Source organism: Arvicanthis niloticus, chromosome 13 (assembly GCF_011762505.2).
Source record: "Arvicanthis niloticus isolate mArvNil1 chromosome 13, mArvNil1.pat.X, whole genome shotgun sequence".
Lineage (NCBI taxonomy): Eukaryota > Metazoa > Chordata > Mammalia > Rodentia > Muridae > Arvicanthis > Arvicanthis niloticus.
Window position 1 is genome coordinate 58,406,941 of NC_047670.1, and position 25,397 is coordinate 58,432,337.

The following is a 25,397-nucleotide window of genomic DNA, read 5'->3' on the forward strand; positions in this document are numbered from 1 at the left end:
AAATGGCTTTCAGCCTGGCTATAGGACTGGGTTCCAATGGGCTGCACACCATCCATCACCCAGGGAGGCTCTGAGACTCACATCTGTTCTCTCTGAACCCCTTGCCAGGGCATCTGGCTTTTATCTACTTGAAGCCTGTCTAGTGTTTTCCCCCCTTTTGCAAAATTCAAAGGGGCCAGAGTGGCTGGGGGCATAATGGAGGTCACCAAAGCCGCTGCGGGGTGAGAGTGATCCTCTGCAGGCCCACAGAAGACTGGCAGAGCTGGCTCCCCAGGACGGGGTGGCTCAACCACCGCCCTCCCAGACCTCTGGTCATTTGCCACCTGGTTTTTGTCATGAGCACCTGGCAGGCTTGTGTCTCGGGAAACAGTGCCCGTGTGAAGTTGCTTCTCTCAGCCTTTACTGCGGGGCAGGAGAGCATCAGGCGCCCATGTCCACAACCTGTGCTACCTTCTTGCTTCCACTCTGCTTCACCGGGTGCCTGGCCATGTCTGCTTTTCCTGAAGGTTCTTTTGCAATTCTGAAAATGTCGTGTGCGCCTCCTCTGCAAAGCCTTTGGGGGTGAGCCCGAGTGAAGGGATGAAGGGAGACTCTTGGGTACCAGCAGTCCATACTGCTAATTTCATCAGATTCGTGGTGTCTTGCCTTTGAACTTTGCCCCAGAGTAGGGGTGCCAGGAGAGGGAAGGAAGCTTAATATCCTATGTGCACTCAAACACAAGGTCACAGTGGTGGGTGTCATTTGCTGCAGAGCTGAGGCAGTCCCCAGGGACAGCTCCTTCTTTCTCAAGGCTAGCATCAGCACTAGCCATTACCATCCAGAAAAGCCATGGTTGCCACCGACAGCACATGTCCTTTCCCCTGACACTCTTCTGGGTGGACACCCCTGAGTTTCAGGCTAGCACCTTCCTGCTGGGGATGGGAGGTGTCTGTGAGTGGTGTTCAAGGCCTATTTCCTTATCCATTACGACTGGGCTGCCTCTCCAGGCACTGCCCAGAAGTCCAGGCACCATGAAGGCTGACCTTCTTTATACTTAGGCAGGTGGGCCCCTGTGTCAGCATGGGTCAGTTCTAACTGGTTTGCAGCCCATGTGTACCCTCTTATCTCCTCACAGAGGCATCTGCTGGGGCAGCAGGGTGAGATAGAAGGCAGCCCCACACCTGGGAACGAGAAGACAAGCTTCCCCCACCCCCCATCACCCGGGGCCAAGGTGAAGATCAAATACTCTTCCACTTAAAAGCCATAAGGCCCAGGTGCTGACCTGGGGGGTTCTCACCAAATGTTTCCTTTCCTGGGGTTAAACCAGAGGGGGAATCCTGCCACCCACCCCAGCAGAGAGCCTGCCAGCCTTTCATGTGGGACAGCCTTCTGGAGAGGGGCAGAAAGGCTACCTGTCTTCCAGGTGTGGGTAATTATAGCTCAGTGGCAGGGGAGTGTCAGGGAGGGGCAGGGAATGCCGGCTGGGGCTGGCTGGGCCCTGAGCCTCTCTGGTGGTGAAGGTGAGGGTTTGGGCATTAGGAACTGTGTCCTTGGAACCAGACTTGACAGTTTGTGAGTCCTCCTTTGTCTTTGATGGGGCTTAGGATTTAACCAATGAGGCCTTGGGGACCTACTAGTCCCATCTGGTTATTCTGTAGACTGAAGTTGAGAGGGAGTTGGGCTCTGGCACAGTGGTCACCCATCCTTGCACACCTACTGCAAGACAGTCTCTCACATGCCGGGCTTTCAGCCCGCCATGCACTGCCCCAGCCAATGGCTGATGCACAGGCTCGGGCTCTAAGTCCTCAGAGACCTGGAAGGCTTCTGTGTCTGTTCTGGGGTGCCAGCCCTGAAACCCAGAGCACCTCGGCACCTCGGCACCTCATTACAACGATCACCAGAGGCCATACCCTTCCTCTGCCTCCCAGGTCTCACCTCTCTGCCTGCTCCATTCTTGGACCTCCCTTCCTCAGTGGGGAGCCTGTACCCAGCTGTGCAGACCTGGTGGCGGTGGTGTAGGCTGGATTAACCACACAGTCCCCTGGGCACAAGGGTCCTAGCTAACATCCTTCAGCCTGCCCCGGGAAGACCTGCTCCAGGGGTGCAGCCACACACATGGTTGGATGAAACCCCCAATTCCTCCCTAGCAAGGGAGTTTGCTACCCCAGGAATGTTCTTCTATCTAGCTCATTGGGGCAGAGCCTCTCCCATACCTTACTGGGACCTGATCAAATGGCTTCTTCATAGCACCCAACTACAGTCTCCATTTTTGCTGTGGCTATGCTGTCACTGTCTTGTGACACCACAGCCAAACACAGCCTCCTCTAGACCACTGCCTTACTCTAAGTAGCCAAGTGCCTTTGGGAGGGCATTCCCTGAGCAGTTTGGTGCCTGGCCTGGCCTCCATACGCCCTCTATCCTCTTATAGCACAAGGAATCACTTCTGCCCTCCCCACCTCAGCCATATCATTTCAGGTGAGTGATACCACAGAAAGCAACACATGTAGAGGTCACTGAGGTCCCCTGAGGGGCACAGGCTGCCAGGGTGGAACTGAACATCCTGTCTCTAGAAGTTTCCAATTAGAAACTCCTGGGTACTGCTGAGGGTACTGTCAGCCCGTAGTACTGCTCGGCTCCTGTCTTAGAGGACCTTACATGCAGCCTCACCTCTCTGTCTCCTAAGACCAGAGTCCACCTACATCTGATGTTTGGAACACATTCCTGCTTTACAGTGGGTGGTAGATGAGCACTGGAGTCCAGGATATTCCAGGGTTTGGGGTTTCTCACCCTGGCATTCTCTGGTTTCCACCTCAGTCCCTGAGCTGATGTACAGGTTGGCCTGGTTAGGCCTGGGTCGGTCCACTGGAACTATGGTGCTGGAGCATAAGGGAAAGACGGCTTCTCTCAAGGGTCACTGGCAAGCTCCTTCATGATCATGGGAGAGTTCCATAGCTCTCCATGCCCTGGCTCCAGGTGAGAGCTACTGGGCTCTACCTAATGTCTGTCTGACCCCTCCTGCTAGAGAACCACCTTCTAGAGAAACAGCCATACTCGTCTGAGAAGGTACCCTCTTACCCTTTACCCTCAAAAGAGCTCACAGCAGTCCAAAAATCTGTCGCTTTTGTGAGCAGTAGCGAAGGAGTTTGCTCGTGTGGGAATGGCTGCCTCTCTTGTGGCTCAGCAAGAAATAATGAGAGGCCTGTGTTCAAAACTGATTCAGAATTTCCAGATAGGGACTGCAGAGCACCCAGCCAGTTGTGGGCCTATCTCTGGCCAGCCCTGGTGACTTTGTGGCCATAGAGAAGCAGCCTGTGTGTCCGGGTCATGCAGCCATCAAGGGAGCTGGCATGCTCACTCAGCTATGACACATCAGGCTATGGTGGTCACTAGACTAGTCCAGAACTGGGGCTTTGGTGATAGAGCCCCAGGGTAGCCCAGTGAGGAAGCATGGTGATGGCCCCAGACAAGTGGAAGTCTGTACCCACGGTGGCATGGCTCTGAGAGAGGGATACAAGAGCCAAAGGCCCACTGTCTGGGAGCAGCCCTTGTGCAGGTTCTGCAGGCTGGCACTACCATTGATCAGCAAGTTCCCTGAAGAACAGTCTTTCCCAAGAGAGCATCAAACTTGAGCCATGGAGTCAGGATAGGCTCCCTATACCCATGGGCTGTGTATGTAAGCATGGGAAACCTCTTTGCACATGGATCTGCATCCTGGTCTGCTTATGGTGATGACAGAGTTTACCATGTGGCTTTGGAATGGCCCAGACACAAGGGCAGAGGTGTGAGTGCTTTATAAGCTGGTCTGTAACCGTGATCAATTCATTCTTGGTGCCACATTTCAGACCCCTCTGCACGTAGAGTCTGGTATCTACTATCCATGGCTGAATCACTGAATAATCCTTTCTGAGTGGCTCTGAGCTGGGCAGATGTGCTCAGGACCCAACCCTGGTCTCAGGGAGACCACAGTTTAGTGGGCAGTCCAGAGGCCAATATGAGAGTTTTGGTAACAAGGGAGGAGCCACAGAGATGAGCTGATCAACGGGAGCCTGCTGCTTCCCAGGGGAGATGGTACAGGGCTAACACCTTGCTTTTCTCACTGGTTTCTGTTGGGTGGCCCCTTTAGCTAAAGCCAATGAAGTCACTGGGCTTGGAAGTCCACAGTCTTATGCTTCCTGAAGCCAGGCCATCAAGATGACATTATTTGGTTGGTTGTCCTCTCATCTACCATATGGCTTCAGGAAGAACCATACCTGGGTATCCCTTTTGCCCAGTGAGCTGCACAGGCCCAGCATGGTGGGGGCTCCTGCTCAATGATGGATGAGCAAGCAGGGGCTTGGGAGGTCCCCGAGGAGTAACACAGGGCATGAGAAATGAGTCCAACCCTGTGTCAGTCCTGGCCAGGAGGAGCAGGGCTGAAGCCGGGGTAAGGAGAGTGACCCCAGGGTTGATGCCCAGTAGGGCAGAGTTCTGTGACAGACACAAGAGCTGGGGACAACCCATTGGCCAGTATGCCAGACTTAGCTCCTGCAAGCTGGAGGATTTTAGCCAAAGACCTGACTCTTCTCTCTAGAATACTCGTTTCCACTTGTGTGTGCCTGGCTTCACTGAGGGCTTATCAACAGTGTAGTCTTCTCTCAAGAGGCTCTGACTGGGGTGTATGTGGGGTGGGGATGGGGAGGTTCTTCCTGTGGGCCCAGCACCCAGCATCAGCCTTATCCCTTGAAGACCTGATCCTGATGGGGAACTGCCCCAAGCCCTGGATGCATCTGCTTAGGCCTCAGTCAGGGTGGGTTCATCTGCCTTTCAGCCTTAGAACTGGCTGTAGCAGCTGTGAAGGAGCCAGCCACTGGCTCTCTCCACCTACCTACTGAATGACCTCTGACCCTCCCTCAGCTCCCTTCCCTCTGAGATAAAAGCTGTTCTCCCTGGCATAGCTGTTACATGTGGTCTCTCCTCCCTCTCCACTGGGGGCATCTCAAGTCCATCTCTGTCATTAGTATCATGCAGCAGGTTTATATCTGTCACTGTGTTGGGCTCTGTCTTGTCACTCAGCAGGGAGTGGTGGAATGCACATGTCGGGGCAGGGCAGGGGGAAGTGTAATGAAATAGAGAGGTTTGGGGGTGCAGGACTAGGTCCTTGGGAGGCAGGAGAGACTGCCTACGGATAATGCTTGTACTGCTCAGGCTGCCCTGTGCCTGAGGGTCCAGCACGCCTCAGAGGCAGGTTTCCTGCTCTGTGGACTCTGTCTTAGCACAGCCTGCTGGTGGCGAGGCCCAATGAGGCCTTTGTTGGTAGTAGCCTGGCTATGCAGGGCCCATCCTACAGACCTTAGGGAGACCAACTATTAGAGGAGCTATCTTCTGGAGCACCAAGGGATCTCGACGCTAGGGATTCTGGGAATGACAGAGAAGAGCTGCCTGAACCTACAGAGGTTGGGGGTGTTCACATGGTTATTGGGACTGCAGAATCCAACTTGGGACTCCACAGGTCTGCAGAAGGACAACTGGAAGGAGCTAGAGGACAGAAAACCCAGGAGAGTCACCAAAGCCTGAAGGAGACAGGCTTCTTGACTATACTAAGTGACAACAGAGGCTTTTCCTTAAGTCAGGAGGCAGGAACAGGGGCTTCAAGACACAAGCCTGTTCTAGCATTCCTGCTCTTTCCCTAGCTGTGAGGTTCAAAGTTCTGGGAAGATGAAGGATGTTCACAGGAGGGGAGGTGGGTGGGAGTGTCACATCTGTTCTGTGCATGGCTCAGGGAAGAACACAGCCAGGTCACACAGCTGGTGAACATCTGGGTCTGTACTCTTCCGGTCACATGGTTGGTGGATATCTGAGTCTGTGCCCTTTGTCTATGTGTCCTCTGGGCTGTGAGTGACACAGTGGTCTGCAGTGGGCAGACCCTTCTGTGCAGAGTTCCCATAGACAGCAGCTAATACCCACTGAGTATGCCCTCGCCTGCCCCATGTACAAGCAGACAGGGCCACAGTGTCCGGCTGGAGGGACTGTGTGCCACTAGGGACTTGTGGTTAGCCAAGAGGCTACTCAACAAAGGGAAAGCCCTAGTTCAGATTTCAGTGGCTGCCCCAGAAAAAATGACCCTTGGGCTAGAGCAGGCAGTGTGCGGCGTCTGAGGGGTCTGAGCCTCTATGAAAGGCACCAGGCCCTTTCTCCCAGCCTGTGAGGTCCTACGGGTAGAGATTGCTTTCTTGGGAGGGTCTAGATTAGGAGTTCCTGGCTGATCTTTGGTAATCCCATGCTTAATCACACAGCTGAGCAGCGACAGCTGACCAAGGTTAGGCAAAGCCCTGGGACTCTCTCCTCACCATGGACCTGCCTCAGGATTGGCTAAGTAGGAACACTGAGGAGAGGTCTGTAAGTGAACACGGGTTCCGGGCTACACATGGCCAGACATTGCACACAAGGCTCCTTCAGGCTCCTCTGGGAACACAGCTATCCCGAGCAAAAGAGAAACTGAAGCTCAAGGATGAGAGGTGACCCTGGCTGGTGTCAGGGAAGCTAAGATGGAGGCCAGATCTGATTGCAGAAGCTGGGCCAAAATAAATTGGAAGGAGGGACCCCTGCTGTGAGGTTAGACTTCTGTCTAACCATGGGGTCCATGCTGTAAGAACAGCTACACATCCTTACCAAAAAGTTCCATCTTGGAGAAACCTGAAGTCCTTCCCCCTAACACCCCTCAACTCCCGCTACTTTGCCCATGTCAGTCTTGGAACCCTGCTTGAGAGAGACTTGAGAGGCTGACTGCTTATCCTGGCCCACATGCTCAGTTCAGGGGGACTTGGCTAGAGATACTCAGAAAGCCACTTCAGAAGCTGGAGGTGGGGAAACAGGCCATGTCCTTTCCAGGGAGATAGGCTAGGAGAGAGCTTCATGGGTTGGTCTGTTTCTACACTGGAGAAGACCACTCTATATTGGTTGCTGTTTTCTGGCACCTTCCATTTGTGGCATGTAGAAACATAGCTGGGACTTGGTTAGCAGAAACATCATGAGTCAAGGATAGGCAGTGTAGTTAGTGGTAGAGGGCTCTGAGATCACATTTCAGAAGGTTTGGGGGGTACATGGGTCAAATCCTGAGGGGTGAGGAGCTGAGGAAAGAGGTAAGGGTTGTGCCAGGGAAGATGGCTGTGCCCGCAGCTAAGTACTAGTGAGGTGAGAGACAGGGAGGAGGCTGGGTCTCTAGGGAGAGGAAGAGTGTTGGGATAGTGAGAAACAGCCATGGGCCCAGGTAGGAAGAGGGTATACCCTGAGAGGGCTGAGGTCAAGAAGCATCGGAGTGCCAAAGGAGCCTGGGCCCACTATGACAGATGGAACATGAGACATGGGAGAAGAGGGCCCAAGGCAGCTTGCCTTCCACCTGTGAGGCTCACTCCAGAGCTATGCTATCCCTCAGCCGGCTGCTAGACAGCAGAGGGTCCTCTAGCCAGGCTTGGACTTCAGGCCAGAAGTGCTGTCTCTGCAGCTTTGTGTGGCTTCTATCTTTCAAGCCTCAGTTTCTTTATCTGAGGTCAGCCAGAGGTCCTGTTCCTCTTTTCTTTGGTAACTCTGCCAGGGCTGCACATCTCTAGCCATCCTACACCTTGACAGCCAAATTACCACTAACTCCCATCAGCCCCAGACGTATGCTGACTGAACCAAGGGAGGGAGCTGACTAGCCACACGTGGGGTCAGTCTAGAAGGTGGGTGTAGCTTGGCCACCTGATCCTTTTCACCTGTGCCCAGTCTCTGGGGTTCTGTGGGCGGTAAGGTTCTGTGAGCATGGAAGGGTCACACAGGTGACACAGAGCTGTACTGAGGAAGTACGAATGGGGACATGAGAGCTGGAGGCAGCCTTACCAGACAGAACCGTCCTAGGTATGGCACTGGGTAGTGATGAGGATGTGACCCACTGAGGCAGGGAGCCCAGGACATGGAGAAGGTGATATACTCAGAGAGACAGTGGCCTTCCAGATGAGTGGGGTGTGGGCTGGGAAAATGAGGAGATGGTATGTAGTTGCCAGCAGGGAGTGGGCCACTTACGGGGAGAAGGGAGTGAGTGTCCAACACTAGACTCAAGAGGCTTGAGACAGTATGGCAGTGTGAACCCTCTAAGGATTAGCCATTGTTGCCTTTAGTTTTCCCTACCTCACAGTTCTCCAGCCCCCCTTCCCTTCCTGGACCTTTCACAATGCAGCAGACCTTGGGGTGCTGTCCTGCTTACCACAATCTTCAACCTCCAGCTCCTTTGAGGCTGGTGGGGGTAAGTGCGGGGGCCCGCCACTCATAGGGACATCAACTGGAGAAGGCTGCACCAGGAAGCTCCTCCCACCAGGATACTCCCACAGATGAAGCTACCCTCACCCCCACCTCAACTGCTTGCTCAGGCACTAGAGGCCTTGGTGAGGGAAGTGGGAGAGTGGGAGGGCAGAAACAGAAACTGGGAGACAGGGCTGGGGGGAGGACAGGGCAGAGCCAAGGGCAGTGCTAGCTTCACCTTGCCTGGAGCTGCCCCTTGCTCTTGGGCTTGTACTCCTGCTACCTATGCCAACAGCTGGCACTGTCAAAAGCTGCCCTGTGCTAGCCGCTTTTCCCACGTGCTTATGTCGTCTTCCTGACAGCTCTCGTGGGTATGCAATGTGCACAGATGTCTCCAAGAGAGCTAAGAGACATCCCAGGCAGATGTGGCTCCCTGGGGCCTTGGCTCCACCTCCCCTCCAAATCGAGGCACCTCTGGGCCATGCCTCTGCACTGGCTGCTGATGAAAAGAACCATGGACACTGGGATGGACCTAAATTCTGGCCATCAGTGGGAACATTTATGAAGAGGGCCTTTCAGGTACAGAGGGATAGGTAAGTCATTGGAGGAACTTCTGTCCCTAAGACACTCCCCTCAGACTAGTCAGTGTCCTATTTACTCTGACATCTGTAAGTACTGAGCATCCATTCCAAGAGGAAGCAGAGAAATGTGAGCCTGAAAGGGTTGGGTGAGAGGTGCAGAGTCCGCTAGGATAGTGCAGGAGAGAAGTTTCTGAGCTCCCCCCTCTGCTCTGGGTCCTTATCCATTGACCATGTCAGTCTCAGTTCTGAGTGAAGCCTGGGCAGAGTGTGAGGCTGGGGTCACTGCCCTGGGGACAGGCATCCTGCACTCCTGAGCGCTCCTGCATAGCCCCGCTGGCTGGCTGTAGGTTCTGCTCCTGGGTTCGTTTGGGAGAACAGACTAGATAGAGCCTGGACACCTGCTGAGGTTCAAGAGCGCTCTGTGACTGGTGACTGACTTTGGATTTGGCATCTGCAGGAGCTGTGTTCCCCTCCCTTCTCAGGACTTAGAGTCTGCATGCGTGATGTGGGACAGATGCCTCTGGGGTTGTGGGGATCCAAGGAAACAGCACTGTGGAGGAGGGAAGATTTGGCAGAGGGACTGCAGACATGAGGTTGTGAGGGAAGGTGGGCGCCACTGCAAGGACTAAGGGGAGGCAGAGCTCACACTGCCTAGTATGTCTCACATGTGCAGGTTTGGCTTTGGAGCTTCTCCTATGGACAGGACAACTGAGAGTCCTGGCCTGGATCCATGAGAGAACCACTGTGGGCTGTGCCTTAGCAGAGGGTCCTCAGCACTGGCTGGAGCGTCTGTTATAACTCAGAACCCATAAGACACGAAGGCCACTGCTGACAGGATTGTGTTAAGGGCCTGTGCTGGGAGGGCTCCTTAGACTGTTTGGTCTGAGTAGACTCTAGCTCCTCCCAGTTCTCTGGAAGGTTCTCTCCCCACCCCCAAGAAGGATAAGAATGGCCTCATTGGGGCTTTCTCTCAACCAATGGGGTAGCACTCTGCTGTCTCACCACGGATGGAGCCACCTCTGTCCTGAGAAACCATTGTACCATCATTCTACGGTTATCACCAGGGTCAGTTGGCCTTTCCTGTCCTGCCTGGTGCTGACAGGAGTGGGGCTCTGAGCCTGAAAAGCTACCAGCACCTTCACATGAGTGATGCTGTCGGCTTGAGTTAAGGCTGGGTCACTTCGAGTCTCTAAACTGGGAGCCTCACAATCAAAATAACAGCTTGGGCAAAGAGTAGCAGGTCCCGAGGAGCTGAGGGGCTTGGAGACTGACATGCTTTAGTCCCTCTGTGTGTCACATCCTCTGGATTTGTGTGTGTCCTGGCTCTGGTTCACACCCATGAGAGTGATAATTGACTTGTGGCATCTAAGGGATATGGCCTCTGGGGTCAGGGCACAGAATCTTTCTTGGAAAGTTCCTAGCTCTGACAGTTAGGGTGGGAGATGTGGTCTCAATCCTGCACATGTCTTATAAAGCTCACGATGAGAAGCCACTGCCCAAGTGACGTATGAATCTGGGCTCCCATAGGGAAGGAAGGCCCTCTCGGCCTGAGAATAGCTTGCTCTAGATGTGTAGGGAGCACAGAAGGCCAGAGGGGGAGGCAAGGTAGGAAGTAGGGGGGCAGAGCTCTTCCCTCGCCATCTCTTCCTGAGGGGTACACCTTCTGCCTTTGGCTTTCCCCACTCCTCAAATAAACCCCATCCATAATAACTCTAAGCTGAAACCGTGGGGTCATCTTGGCAGGTTTATGACAATAGGACATGTGGTCTTTACTCTAGTGAACCCTGAGTACGTAGTATCCCGGCCTGCCTTATCACGCCTTCACCCTGTCCTCTGGTGGAAGCTGGTCAGTACAGGGGTCAGTACACAACCTAAGGAGCCAGGTGGCCTGGGACCTGGCCTGTCATGGAATGTCCTGTCTCTCATCTTCCTCTCCTGCTGCCAGGTGCTTCCTCTTTACCTGTCCTCTCTCCCTCTCACCTTGGAATCTCAGAGGCCCAAGCCACCTCCAGCCTCAGACTCTCCCAAGGCAGTGTGCCGTTGCTCCCTCTCTGAGGCCAACACAGTCAGCTTGACTCAATTCTATCTCCCCTCCCTGTCTGTCTGTCCTTCCACACATGGCCTGTCTCTGAATATGATGCCCAAGTATGTTCTGACAAGCACAAAACAGGGTGGTCACCTCTACTATTCCCCAGATCTTGTGTCAGCATTACCTGGGAGCTGTCCTGCTTCACTGGGGGTTGGTACCAGCTAGAGTCTGGGGTCCTAGACCATCCTCTTTTCATAGGGGCATCTTTCAGAGAGAAGTTCTGAGAAGTCATGTGCTTTCCAGCTGGGGCCTCCACACTAGTATTACAAAATGAGGTGACCTCTCTAAGACCTTCATGCTCTGATCTCCAGGACCCACATGGTCATGGTCCTCAAGGGTGCTCAGCTGGGTAGGGTAATGAGTGACCTGGGGCAAGCAAGGGAGTTTCAGTTTCCTTCTCTAAAAAATACTCATCTACCCAGTCCTACAGCTGGAAGAGTTTATATGAGGCTCACAGTAGTACCACGGAGTAGGTTGTGACAACCCTGGAGCTGTACTAAGCACAGGGAGTACAGGAAGCTGGCACAGCCTACAGGCCAGCTACTCAGAACAGGGACCCACTGATGGGTGGGGGAAGGAGGGAATGCAGAGGTGGGACCCTGTGTCAAGAGTGGTCTTTCTCCATCTCTTTCTCCTTTGCCTACTCTAGAAGCAGCCTGGCCAGCAGATCACCTGAGAGCAAGGTCAGAGTTCCATGCTGCTCAGAATCCCTCCCACCAGGGTCCCAGCGGCCACTGAGTCTCAGTGTGGCATGCTGACCCTCGGACCCTAATACTCGTGTTGGTTTCTACGTGAGCAGTGGAGGCTCATGTACTTAGGCCACTAGACATGGGTCCTGGGTTCTTCGCTACAGTATGCAAACAAAGAAATCAACGAGTGTGATGGAGGGCAAACTGTTTTAAAAAGGAAAACAACAAGTTCCCATCTGTAGTGGGGCATCCCCGCCTTCACACACAACACACAGAGACCCCCACACCGCACACACAGACACATACACATCCTCATGCTCACACTCACCCACATGCTAGCACATGGACAGGCTCACACAGAAGCACACCTCCCCGCCAGCATCTGCACACTCACAACAGTGCCCAGGCTCTCACACTCCCCGAAGCTGGCGTGTCACATGGCGTGACTGCATGCCAGGACCCCCCCAGGCCAGCATTCATTCACACTTACCCACACACCCAAAAGGGCAAGGAGAACAAAGGAAGTGGAAGAAAAGTGTTACCCATGAGGAGCCGCCGTTTCACCCGCTTGTCCACATCAGCTACTGACGTGGCATTGAACTGAGAGCGCTCAATTGCAGCCTCATCCTTCTCTAGAACACAAGTAAGGGACAAACACGGAGCCAGTGGTTAATGAGAGCCCACTTCCCGCGGCCCAAGACAGTCAGCCTCTTGGCGTGGCGCACACAAAGCCAACACAGCATGCGGGCCAGCGCGGTGCCCTCGCCAAGGGCTAATCCCAGGAACTTCCAGGCGGGTGTGCTCAGGGTAAAGCAGAGAGGCAGCAAGGGTGGGAGGGATGGCATGCAGGCAAGGGAGGTGGCCAAGACACAGACCTGGACACAGCGGGCACACGGGGCCCATGTGCAGACAGGCAGGGTGGGCGGCTGAGGTCAGAGCAGGAAGCCCGTGTGGAGGACACGGAAGCAGACAGCATGCCATAGGCTCACAGAGAAAAGCGGTTACAGGTCCCTGTGGCTCGAGCACATACGACACGAAGCACAGGACAAAGGGACAGGTTTGCGAGATCTGGTGATGGATATTCCTGCGACAGCAGATGCTCTGTTACGAGGATGCTGCCACTCATGCAAAAATTAAGAACAAAACTCACAGAGAAACATACACATACATACACATGGAACGCTGGATCCCATTGGACAGACAGAAAATCCAGGGATCTGGGCAGCACTGGTTGCCTGCTTGTCTAGAGGAGCAGAGCTAAGTATTCAAGTGCTTGACAAGGGGGCTGCAGAGAGGGAGCCGTCATTTTTGGAGCGTGCGGGAGGGAAACGGCTCGGGCTGGCCAGGGAGCCTCCAGCCACTGGGCACAAAGCTGTGCCAAGACCGCTTTGCTGGGCCTGGTGACAGGGAGCAAAGAGGGACAGGGGGTTTCTCATCCTGGCCAGGAGTTGAAGTCACAGTGGCTGGAGCTGGGTGGGGGGATGGTTTCTAACAGGAGGAGATGGACAGGAAGTGTGGGGCTTGGGGAAAAGAGATCCAAGCAGGGACTGTCACATGCAGCAGACATTAAAAAAAAATAATAAAAATAAGAAGAGACAGGGGTGAGTGAGAAAGACACAGGCAAGAAGGGTTAGACCCAGGCTGGAGCTCATCTCCCCAGCAGCTGTCTGTGCTGGTCCAGCGGCTGCAGGGCAGGCTCGACTGGACATGGGGAAATGGGACAGATGAGACAGAGGGGAAACTGGCATGGCTCAAGGGAGTTCTGGGGCAGGACAGCGGCGGGAGAGAGGTCAGAGGACAGAAGGTTCTAGATGGGATCAGGCTGCAATAGAGACACTGGTCTGAGACCTGCTTTGGCTTTTAATGATTATTTTTTGATTGGTTGGTTTGGTTTTGGCTTTTGGCTCTGAGAAATGATTAATGTATATCAGTTGTCAGACAAGACAGGCAATCAGGGACCATCACAAGAGAAGCAGCAGGAATGAGGTAAAATGAAATCAAGGATGGCTGTCTGAGAGAAGAGACCACACAGAGGAGGGGAGAGCCACCACAGGCAGCAGGACAGCCCCAACCACGGAGGGGATAGCCTGGGACCCCTTCCCAGCCTAGCACCCAGCTTCCCAAGACACCAAGGAGCAGCGACAGGGGAACGGATGAAACAGCAGCTTTGGGACATGGATACATACATGGGTTCACCCAACACCTTTCTGTCACTCAAAGCCCCTCAAGAAACACCCCTCAAGTTGACCATAAGAAATGGGGCCTTTTCAAAGAAGAATCAAGCATGATTCCCACCAACTCATGTTGGGTCCTAACAAGCAGTTATTTGGTTCCAAAGCCTAAATTCCTTTCTCTTAGTTTTTTTTTTTTTTTTTTTTTTTTTTAAACTTGCTATTATTTTTGAACAGGAGGAAAAAAATGTATTAGTAATCATTGCACAAAATAACCACAAATGTTCAAGCTGCCCTTGGGAACATGGCCTGGAAGAAGGAAGTGGCTGAGTCTCACTCAGGACTCCAGGGAGCAAGCAGGTGATAGGATAGGAGCGTTGCTGAGGAGAAGGGACTTAGGGAGGGTGAGGAAGTCCAAGGGAGAGCCGGCCAGCTCAGAATGAAAAGCAGTCCCAAGCACGCACGCCCCACGCAGGGTGCACACCTCCACCCTCACAGTGAGCCATGTGCTAGGAAACTCAGTTTCCACATGGCTGCCAACAGCGCCCAGACCTACAAGTGCTCACGAAGACTCAATGCGGCTGCCAAGGGTTTTCCACATCAGAAAATTCCAGTGCATTAGGGACAGACAATACCCCCAAGCTGAAGCAGACAATAGGGAGACCCAACCTAGATGTCCCTAGGGAACTTGGTCCCGTGGGACCAAGGGACCCAAGATAAATCCTCATAGAAGCTGCCCTTGGGATGTCTGCCATGCCCATTGGCCTTGTGGGTGCTTCCTCTTCTTGTCTCCCTTCTGTTTCCTCCAGGACTGGGGGACCACACAAGGTACCTGCAGGGGCAGTATGGCACAAAGTGGTACCAGCTTACAGTGCCTACTTACCGATGCATGTCCGACCGTCTGCATGTAGGGCATACTTCTGGTGGCAGCCACACATGGGGCCAGTGTCCGTGTCCTCGCAGCTGTGCTGACAGCCTCCGTTTCCATAGTTACAGGTTACTAGTTAGTCCCAAAGTGTATACACGTGTGTATAAACAGAACAACAACAGACATTGTTAGTTTACAGGCACTGGCTATATTTTGGAGGGCAGTGAAGTAAAAGTTTGAGGCGGCCAGGGAAGAGCATTTTGAAGACAGAGGGTAGCAAAGATGCATCTCTGTCCCTGAACCCCTTCAGGGTGTCAGGTAGGAATGCTAGTCTCTGGAGGTGAATGGGGAGGGCCCAAGAGTAGACTCTGGGCCTCACATGGGAGAAAGGGAGACGCCAGATACACATGCAAGACACTTAAACCCCATCAGTCCCGTTAACAACATCAGGACATACAGGGTCAATTGTAGGGGAGATGACAGACATGGTTCAAAGTGATATTCATTTTCTTAGTTCTCACTATCTTTCCACTCTCTCTCCGCTGCCTATGTCTTGGCACAGGTAGAGGGCTATCTCTATGGATCTGTCTCTCTCTCTCCTCTTCCTCTCTTCTCCTCTCCCTTCCCCCTCCCTCCCTCCCCCCATCCCCCCCACTCCCCGTCCTAGTTGTGAGGTATCTCAAGCTCTGTTCTCTCAGCCCTGACCCTGGAACTCAGCAATGCCCAGATTGACAGAACTTTAGCAAATTAATGTCATCTGGTGTGTGTGTTGAGAATGACCTACATTATGTGGTCAGTGATGCCCGTGGCTGGAGGACCTAGGGCCCTTCAGCCCAGATGTTCTCAGGAGCAGCAGCAGCCTGCATCCATGGAAAAGGGACTGAGCAAGGAGCCAGTCTGAGGTAGGAAAGTGATAAGTTCAAGTTTATTTAAATGAAGACTGCCACTGTCTAGGGGGAGGGAGACCTCCACAAGAGGACAAGGATCTAAGTAAGATCTCTCCCAGGAACTCTTGGAGACTCTGCTTTATTATTTGAGGTGGTCAAGATGGCTGTCACCTGAGTGTCAGACAGCATATCTCAGAGACCTTGACTGGCTGTCCATATTCTATCTACATGCACTATCACTTAGGAAGTCAGTCTGAGGCCAGGCCTGATTAGAGGAGCGTCGAATTCCAGATCTGAGAGTTTGAGTTAGTCATGCCTATTAAATAGATCCATTCAGACGGCTGGTAAGGGAGAGAAGTCGCTGGGGGTGACGTCATGGGAATGGCTTCCTTCCACACACGGCAGAACAAACCTCTGCAGTCACGTTTCTCCTTAGGAAGGAATTATCATGACTCTCTGGGCTCGCTTGTCCCAAGAGTCACTGGCCCTAGACCTTGGACAAATATAGTCTCCATAGCAGGTAGGGCTAAGATGAGAATGGGTGGACAAGGGTGGGTATTTGTCTGGCATCTCACACAGTCTTCAGCAGCCACAGCCTCTCGGTGATGTCCTCCTCTTGACCCAACTTCCAGGGAAGTCAGATGGCCCACAGGATTGCCTTGATGAAGCCTGTCCTTTCTATACTTAGCGATGGTGGTGACAGGCTCCAAGTTTCCCCAGCCCAGCATTTCCTTATGGGGACAGAAGCCCAGAGTTCCCAGCAGACAGGACATTATGTTTTTGTTTTTGTTTTTGTTTTTTTTTTTTTTTTTTTTTTTTTTAACTGAGAATTCTCAGAGTGGCCACAGGGGGATCTTGGAACAAGGCATCAAGAGTACCACAGACAGTTCCTCTCCAGCTCTGCATGCTGGGCTCTGGGAAGACCAAGGTGGATAAAGGAATGGCCCTCATCTCTGAAAAGGACCCTAGACTCTGGAGGGTCAAGGGATTGGGTATGGACCCCTGCAGTCTCTCCCCACCAGTCTAGAGGTTGCTGGGCCCAGCCTGGGCTCTGGACCAACTCTAGAGTCTGAGGTTCTTGGAATACAAGTGAGCTCGGGGCTCTCACAGTTCTCCCCAGTTCTTTGTGCTGATCCTCATCTTCTGCCTTGTTTGAGGAAGGGTCTCTTGTTTACCACTGTGTATATCATGCTAGCTGACCCATTTGTGAGCTTCCAGGCACTCTCCTGTCTCACTACAGAAACACTGGGATGGCAGGCACACAGTACTGTGTCTAGATTTACATGGGAGCTAGGAATTTGCTCTTCTAAACCATCTTTTTTTTTTTTTTCCCAAGATAGGGTGTCTCTGTGTAGCTCTAGCTGTTCTGGAACTTGTTCTGTAGACCAGGGTGGCCTCAAACCCACTGGGATTCACTTTCCGCTGCCTCCTGAATGCTGGGATTAAAGATATATACCAATACCCAGCTTTTTTTCCCAAGTTATTTTTAACCATGCCTCACACTCAGAAGGAACCAAACCAGATCTCCTGGGTCCCACCTTCCAGGGAGGCCATAGGGCTTGTCCCAACTCCTTAGAATTAGGCTTTCTATGCCTTTTCAGGAAGGGTTGAGGGGTGGGGATTCATGGACCAGTACATGTTCTAGGCTGGGCTTAGCCCTTTCCTGACCCTGTGGTGACTAGGATAGGGGCCTTAGCTTTCCATAGACCCTGGCTTGTCCCCAGTCCTTCCAGACAATCTAGGTACCCAGAGGAGTCTTGTGAATAAGCCTTCTTATGTGGCACTTGTCTCAGCTAGATTACAGCAGAAAGCTGGTCCAGTGAGCTCACCAGCAGCCCTCTTTCTAGTGTTGGCACAGAGCAAGTCTTTAGAGCCTGTGCCTACTCCTGTTCTCACTTAGAACAAGGACTGGGAGAGCTGGAGTCAGTTCCATCTGCTCTGAAAGTGGCCAGGTAGCCTTTGTTTTCTTTGAAGTTGGAAGAATCCATCGGTGGGGCCAGGCCAGGGCCCAGCCTTCCTTGGTGACAGCCAACATGTATGTCTTTGCTGGTCCATGGGAAACAGCTGGGAGTAATGAGAAAGACTGGCCCATATCCTGACCATAGGCAGATGTTGTCAGATGTTATCCTTGAATACAAGAGCAATTATCTTCTTCATCAGAACAGATGTTTGCGATTTCTGCCTTAGCCACATGTGGTCTGAGGCGGTGATAGAACACGTAGAACATGGAAGGTTAAGGGATGGAGGTTTGGGGGCGGGGCTCCTGTCTATGGCTGTGGAGAAGTCATCATCCATGCTGCCACAAGACCTTCTGGTGGTGTGGCTGCTTTGAGGTCACCCATGCTTTGTAAATAAGTCCACTAAACTCATTGGCTCTCCAAGTTGGACTTGGGTGGAATCATGTTCCTGTCTATCGGGGTCTAGGGCAAGCAAGCACTTGCTCACATGTCTGTAGGAAAAGTTCACAAAACGCTGGAGATGAAAGTGCCTTCGTTTTGGGAGATGGATAGATAACATAGGAGGCTGAAGCATGAGCCCCCCGGGGACAGGGAGAACAGCAGGTGCTTATGGGTCCCCAGGGCCTTGGCAACTGTTCGGAGAAGGTGAGCCGAGAGAGTTACAGTAGCTGGGGATGGTGGTCCACCTGGCTTCTGCCCAGAATGGAGAAATAAAGGAAAGCTGTGGCCTTTATAGTGGTGTCAGTCAGCTCAGAAGCTGAAGCCCAGGAGGCTGGGAGCACATCCTTCAGGAGTCAGAAGCAGCCTCCTCCGGCCTGTTTCTGTATCCCAGCATGAGACTAAAGAAACCTGGTTCAGCTGAGTTGGAAGTAGTTTCTGAAGCTCTCTCAGTCCTCAGCACACCCAGAATAAAACCAGCCGGGTATCCCCATGGCCAGTGAGCACAGCCTGCAGCCCATTGCCTTTCTACAAAGCTGTTGGCAAGGTGTGTTGCATCCGATGCTCTGGAAGCCTTTGAATGACTTAAGCTCCTGTTTCCTTTCCTAAGCCCATTCCTACTCAAGGCTGGATGCCCATGCTAAGAGGTTGGACTAGGGATGGGTGTGTGATCCTAGCACTCTGGAGGCAGAGGCAGATGGATCTCTGATTTCCTGGCCAGCCTGGTCTACATAGCAAGTTCTCGGACAGAGTGAAACCCTGTCCCCGTAAAGTTCTCAATAAAAAGAGACTAAACTAAGTTGAGTCCTGGGACAGGTCTCCTCCAGGCAGGCAAACAGGCCTTGAAATGGCACCTCTGGCCTATTGCTTTCTTCAGATATGGGGCTCATGGGGCTCATGGTTGTGCTTGGCCCTGTGGAAGGTCCCTGAGTTCTGCTATCTATCTATCTATCTATCTATCTATCTATCTATCTATCTATCTATCTATCTATCTATCTATCGTTTTTGAGTCAGGGCCTCACATAGCACAGACTGGCACCAAACTCTTTATATAGCTGAGGGTGACTTTGAATTCTCCTCCTGTCTCTACTTCCCAAGTGCTAGAGTTACAGGTATGTACCACCATGCCTAAATTATGTGGTGCTGGGGACGGAACCCAGGCAAGGCAAGCACTCTAGTATCTGAGCTATTTGGGTCTTGACCTTTGAACCTGGAAAGCTGTCAGCACCAGGCCCACTCCCTCCCATCCACCCCGAAATCCACCCTCCTTTACTTCTTTATACTCTTCTGTCACCTAAGGCTTTTCAGGCTGATAGACAAAGTGGTGCTTTAAAAATTCTGAGCCATAGGGCCCCTCACCCACCTTTGAGAGTTTGACTTCAGGGCCCTATAGATGGTCCAAGCCAGTGCCTGGGGCTGTTGATGCTGTCATACCAGGTATAGAAAACTCCAAACTGGGAAGTCATGATCCATCCCTGCAGTTTCCCCAAGCCTCTCAGCAGACCCTGTCCTCCACCTACCCCAGGTTGCTGAGATCCCTCCCTGACCAATCTCCAACACCCTGGACAGACCCACCACCACAAAGCAATGGTAGGAGACGCGTGGGGGTGCCTGACCCATTTGCCTCCGTCTACCTACGTGTGCAGTCCTTCTGGTTTTGGGCAAGGTCAAAGCCGGGCCTGCAGTCACAGGCTACCCCACCTTTGGGCGTCTCCCGGCAGATGTGGGCACAGCCATGGTCCTTGTTCATGCAGTTCATGCCCTCTGAGAAGAGAGACAGACAAGACAGAGGTTGGAGACCAGCAAAAGCAGAGGAGAGAAAGCCTCAGGCTGTGGAGCAATGACTTGTAGTGTCCCACTGCAATGGTGGGTGTGTTTGGTCAGCTACTGCAGGCAGTACTCACATGCATGTGTGTGCGTGCGTGTGCGTGTGCATGTGCGTGTGTGCCACAAATTGCGTTCTGCCACAGTGCCTGGGTCCTTTATGGTACAGTCTAAATGACTTCTTTGAGCCCATAGGCACAGCTCCTGCCTGACATCAGATTGCAGGGTTAGGTGTGTAACATCAGGTGGGACCATTTGGCTTCTCCTCAGCCACCAATGGGTCCATGATACCTTTGCATCCACTAAGTAAGCTCGATTTCCTCCCTGTCAGCCTGGAGTGCCTTGAACCTCCTTACGATGACCCCAGTTATGTTTATCTTCTTGGTGATTTGTGAGGAGTTTCCAGAATTTATGAGGTCAAGGGTCCAGTGAGGGGTTATAGGTCACAAGCCCATCAAGAGGCCACAGGCAGATCAAAGGGCAGAGAGCCGCTGTGTGCTGTACACTGGCTCTGGGACCTGATGTCACCTCCAGCTGAAAGAACTTGGTGAGTGAAGCTGTCTGGGAGAGGAAAGAGACCCCTGAGGTGGTAACCTCTCTTCCTCAGGAACCACACTGGATACTTGTACAAGGGGAAGAGAGCGTAATTGTGACCCTGCGGGCTGTACATGGGCGCTTAGTAACTCAGACATGTTTCAAAGGACAAGTCTCTGGCAGTTATGTCGTAGACCAAAAAGGTCTTGGTCTGGAGGTGCAGCACAGCAGTAGAGGGCTTTGGCTAGCATGCTGGTGGCAGTCATGGATTCTTTCCCAGCACCATGATAAAGGCAAGAAAAAAAATGTAGTCTAAAGTTAATTCACAGATGGAAATGGACTACAGTTGCATTTTGTTCAACACCTGACTTATCATGCTCTCTTCTTCTCCCTCCCTTTGATTTGCTCATCAGTTCAAGCCAAGCTGCTACACCAGGGCAGAAATAGACTGACCTACTGACCTACTGACCCATGACAGACAGGCAAAACACCCAGTGCACCAAAGGAAGTCACACCACCCCTTTCCTCTCCTTAATTTCTAACAGCACCCAAGCCTGATGGTGGTGACAGAGGTGTGATGGCCCCTGTTCAATAGTCACTGGGAGGGAGGTGACCTGTGGCCACAGTCTATTTCTAGACAATCACTCACACCTCAGCTGGTCACCACTAACCAGGATTGCTCTTGAGCCAATATGAGCCAATTCTGGCAGGCAGCGTCATTAGAAAGTTCCTGTGGGCTTGAGGAGGTATGGGCATTAGTCTGGCTTCCCCATAAGCCATGTGCTTCATGTCTCCGAGCCTCACCTGTAAACATGCATGACACTGATATCCTCATCCTTGAGGATTAGGTATAAACATTCACCAGGGCCACAGCCAGGAAGATGCCCAGTGCTTGACTGGCGTTAAACAGGCCAAGTACCTCTGCGGACCCTGGCCTGTTCTTGCAGGTCTGATGGGTGCTAGCAGGTAGATTCAGAGGTGGCCTCAGGATAGGGGTTTCCTTGGCCATGCTAACACTTTTAGTTTCCGGGGATGCCCTGCCTGGCAAGAGTCTGGCTACCAAGCATTCTCCCTGACTTATGATGGGAACTCTCAGTGGGTTAGCTCACAGTCTGCCCCTTGCTAATGTGGCTGCTCCTGTAGCTCTCCAGTGGCTCAGCTGTGACCCAACTGTTGGTCCCCTGTCCCCATGTACATCCTCCCAAGGTCCACAATCCCACACTGCCTGTGGTATCCCCTAGTTTCTCCTTCCTGGTTCCTTCCTCCTGTCTTCCATAAATGGCTTCCTAAGGCTATTCATGAGTCCATCAATTCCATAGCGCCTCTCAACCCCCAGATTGTCCTCCAGGCCAAAATAATTTTTGCAGAGCTGCCCTGAGCTAGCCCAGATGAAAGCCTCAATGTACCTGGTTTGTCTGTCCAGGCAGGGAAGAATCCATATGCTCTGTTTAGCTCAGCTTGTTTAACGTGAAGAAAGAGAGACTAAATTTCCATTCCTAGTCAAAGAATTGCAACTTCTGAGAAGCCCCACATGTCACCAGGCAGCCATGGATTTGTTCCTGGGGAGCTGATGTATCCCTGAACCCTGGACCACAGACTGCCATGCTTTAGAAACTGTCATGCCTTCTCCTCTGAGGATCTGTTGTCATCGAGTCTCTCCTTTCAAGTGTCCAGACTATAGTCATGAGCCAGGGGTCACACCCTGGAGAGACTCTGGGGCAATGGTCCAAACCCACTCTGATTGCTGCAGCTGATGGTCAGCAGTGTGGCCGCAGGAAGGGACCAGGGAGCTGCAGAGCTGGTCTCAAGGGTGCAGCCAGAAGATTCCAAAGCTTTCCTCTTAGTTTGCTCTACAACTGGTGGTGTGTGTGTGTACGTACATAAGCTAGCACACATGCGTGAAAGGCCTCTGTCCCCCACTGTAGCTGTGAGGCAAAGCCAAGGTTTCTGAGCTTAGCCTCTTATCTCAGGCTTCCATAACCAAGCCGCACAGTTATAATCTTTGTTGTATTTAAAAGTTACAACTTAAAACCACATGCAAACACAATGATTTTCACCCAAAACTCTATTTTCTAAGTCAAGGAGAATACAAGCCCAAGAGGCATGAGTTTGCAATAGGTGTGCAATGCACTAAGCACCAGCCATTCCTGTCTCGTGAATGTGGTTCTAACTCCAGATTGGAAGCTGCTCCCCAGCCTCCGTGGCCTCTGCCTGGCTGCTCTGGCAACTCTGACTGTAGATGGTTACCCCAGCCTATGTACCTCTCCAGCATAGGTTCTAGCGACTCACTCTGAGGCCATGCATGCGGAGCCCCAGGCCCAGGCCCAGCTGGGGTGGCCTAGCATAGCTTCTGTGACTCAAGACTGTATGCCCCGCTTATCTGTCCTGCAGATCTCTACCTGGACCAGTCTGCTCCTGAGAGGGTTGCAAATCACAAGCTTTCCAACACGTCTCCCTAGGTGTCAGTATGGGAACCACATGTACCAAGTTCAGAGAAAGCCTGCTTGTTTCCCCCGCTACGGAGAAGCTGCAAGAATTTCAATCATTCCCGGAAGTCCTGGTTTTCACATGCCTGGTGCCCGCCAGCTCAGGCTGCCCGCCAGCTCGAAGCTAATCTGATCTGACCCATCCAAATCCAATTATGCTCTGCAAACTTGGGCTGAGCGTCTCCTTAGTGCTAGGCCAGGCGGGGTGTAATGGGGGAGACAAGGCCCTTAGCTGCCACATTGATCGCCAGGTCTAAAAGGAGCTAGCACATGCTATGCACAACGTACCTCATGTCTGAGCCTCAGCTTCACTTGTTGGGCAGAATTAGAAGGCCATGGGTCTGGATTCCAAGGTGGGACATGTGACTAGAAAGCTGTCCCTGGACCTCAACCCAGGCAGGAGGAAGCCATGGCAAGCTGTGACCAGAGGATGAAGTGCACAATGTCAGGGGGTCCTGCATGCTTCAGAGGGACAGGGTTTCAAGCCAAGAACTAGGGGAAAGCTGTCACAGAACCCTGAGTGGAAGAAGTGGTTGGGAAGGTGGAGGATGATTAGGGACATCTTTTATAGCCTCTTCCTAGAGCAGCGGCTCTCAACCTGTGAGTCGCGATCCCTTTGGGGGCTGTATACTAGATATCCTGCCTATCAGATATTTATATAACAGTAGTAAAATTGTAGTTACAAAGTAGCAACAAAATAACTGTATAATCAGAGGTCACTGCAACGCAAGGCTCCCAGTATTAGAAAGGTTGAGAACCCCTGTCCTAGAGTTCTCTAGAGGATGGGATGCAAGCTGTCCCTGGACCTATACTGCATTTGCTCTTTCCAAGTCTGAGAAGGGGGCACGCCCTCTTTCCAAACCACCCGTGGAAGTGGGTCAATGTGGTGGAAGATGTGTCCGGTGACCTTTGAGAGGCCCCATGGCGCTTTCCTACCAAGGATTCTTCCCATAGGGCAGCTGTCAGGCTGGGAGATGGTCCGATGTGTAGAGATGTGATGGTGCCTTGCCTGCCATACCAGTGTGCATGTCACATTCCCCCAACACAGGTCTGGCACCTTTGTCCCAGTTAGAGTTGGAATGTGTGCCTCCCAAGGGTCATTGCTATGGCAACTTCATCAATAATATCGCTTTCTCAGTACTGGTCCCTCAAACACAGAGGAGAACAATGGCCTTGCTCCACCCCCTTCCTCAGCCCCCTCTAACTTGGGAGGAAGGATTTGCTCTCCCTTTGCTTCCTCACCAGAGAGTAAAATCGGGGAGAAAGAGGCTGAGATCTTAGAGGCCTTCCACAACCCAGAACTACCCTAGCCTATCAGGGAAGAGGAAACCTAGCCTACGGACTTGGAAAGAACTCCAGAGAGGCCAGGTGAAGGGAGTGCAGGACTGATCTGGGGAAGACAGAGGATGATGAGGACCCCTGGGGTGCCTGTCTGGGGGTCATATTTTGTGCCAACTTACAGATATGTCATCTTGTCAACTCCCCAGACCAACGTTAGAGGGATGTAAACTGGGGTACCACACGCCCCACACATCCTTCTGAAACAGGAGCATTCCCTAACAGGTACAGCAGTATCTGTCCATGGAGTGTGGGATCAGAAGTCACATGACTCAAGCTTTTGTAGAAAAGATGTGTGTGCAGTTACCACCTGTAGGCCTTCAGCCTGCTTTTTGACAAATCTAGATTTAGAGGGGCCCTGGCAATTACTGCCTAGACCCCCAGCTTCTCATGAGCCCAGAGAGTCACTGTTGGGAAGAACGGAGACTGTGGAGCTTCACCCACCCAAACCTCCTCTTGCAGACCTCCTTAACTGAACATCTTGGTGGCCGAGTGCTTGGCAAACCCCAGCTCTAGCAGTACAGATGCTGTGGCTCACGAGAGGTAGGCCCGCTTGCCCCAGGTCTCTAGTGGCCACTCTAACGCTCACTCACTTCTCATTCCTGGTCCCCAATCGGCAGTGTCTATGGTCCCTCAAGAGATACGCCACCCTGTCTTCCTCATCTCTTCTCCTCTATTTCATCTGGAACATACAGGGAGAGAGATTTTTCCTCAAGGCCTCTCAGGGTCTCGGGTCCTGACTGGGTGTGCCACACAAAGCAGAGGCTGGCTCATTATCCCTTCTGCCTGTAAAGCATCTGTTCTCCCCAAAGACTCAGTGTCTCTCCACCAGAGCCTCAAAAGGACAACCCTTGAGGGGTTAATCTGTCCCCTCAGTGATCACTGCCTGCTGAGACTATGGATGGTTGGCTCCTGGCATGCTGGATGAGACAGGGGAAGGGCTTGCTTTCTAGATAGTTCAGCACCCCAGATGTGCCTTAGCCTTAGGTCACCAGGACTCCAAGAAAGCTGCTTCCAGGAAGCAGGACACTTTTCACATATAGTGGGGAGGACAGATCCCAAGTGTTCGCAGACACATGTGGACACATGTGTGCAGTTACCAGTGGGGATCTGTGGCAGAGGAGGGTGGTGCGAGTCCATCCCTCACTGCGGCCTTCTGTAGTGTCTTCTTTTTGTTTTGTTTTTTTGTTTGTTTGTTTGTTTTGTTTTTCGAGACAGGGTTTCTCTGTGTAGCCCTGGCTGTCCTGGAACTCACTCTGTAGACCAGGCTGGCCTTGAACTCAGAAATCCACCTGCCTCTGC

General features: G+C 52.5%; 1 protein-coding gene across 2 annotated transcripts in view; it reads right to left on the minus strand.

The window, feature by feature from the left end:
* Scube1 (signal peptide, CUB domain and EGF like domain containing 1) overlaps positions 1-25,397 on the minus strand; it is a 114,699-nt gene that overhangs the window by 31,088 nt on the left and 58,214 nt on the right. The window contains exons 5-7 of one of the 2 annotated variants that reach the window (XM_076911761.1): positions 19,552-19,677; positions 14,646-14,762; positions 12,134-12,223 (exon numbers count right to left, since the gene is read on the minus strand). In XM_076911761.1, the coding sequence (XP_076767876.1) occupies positions 12,134-12,223; positions 14,646-14,762; positions 19,552-19,677 (333 nt within the window). The remainder of the gene's footprint in view (positions 1-12,133; positions 12,224-14,645; positions 14,763-19,551; positions 19,678-25,397) is intronic. The other variant, XM_076911760.1, reaches the window with a different exon arrangement.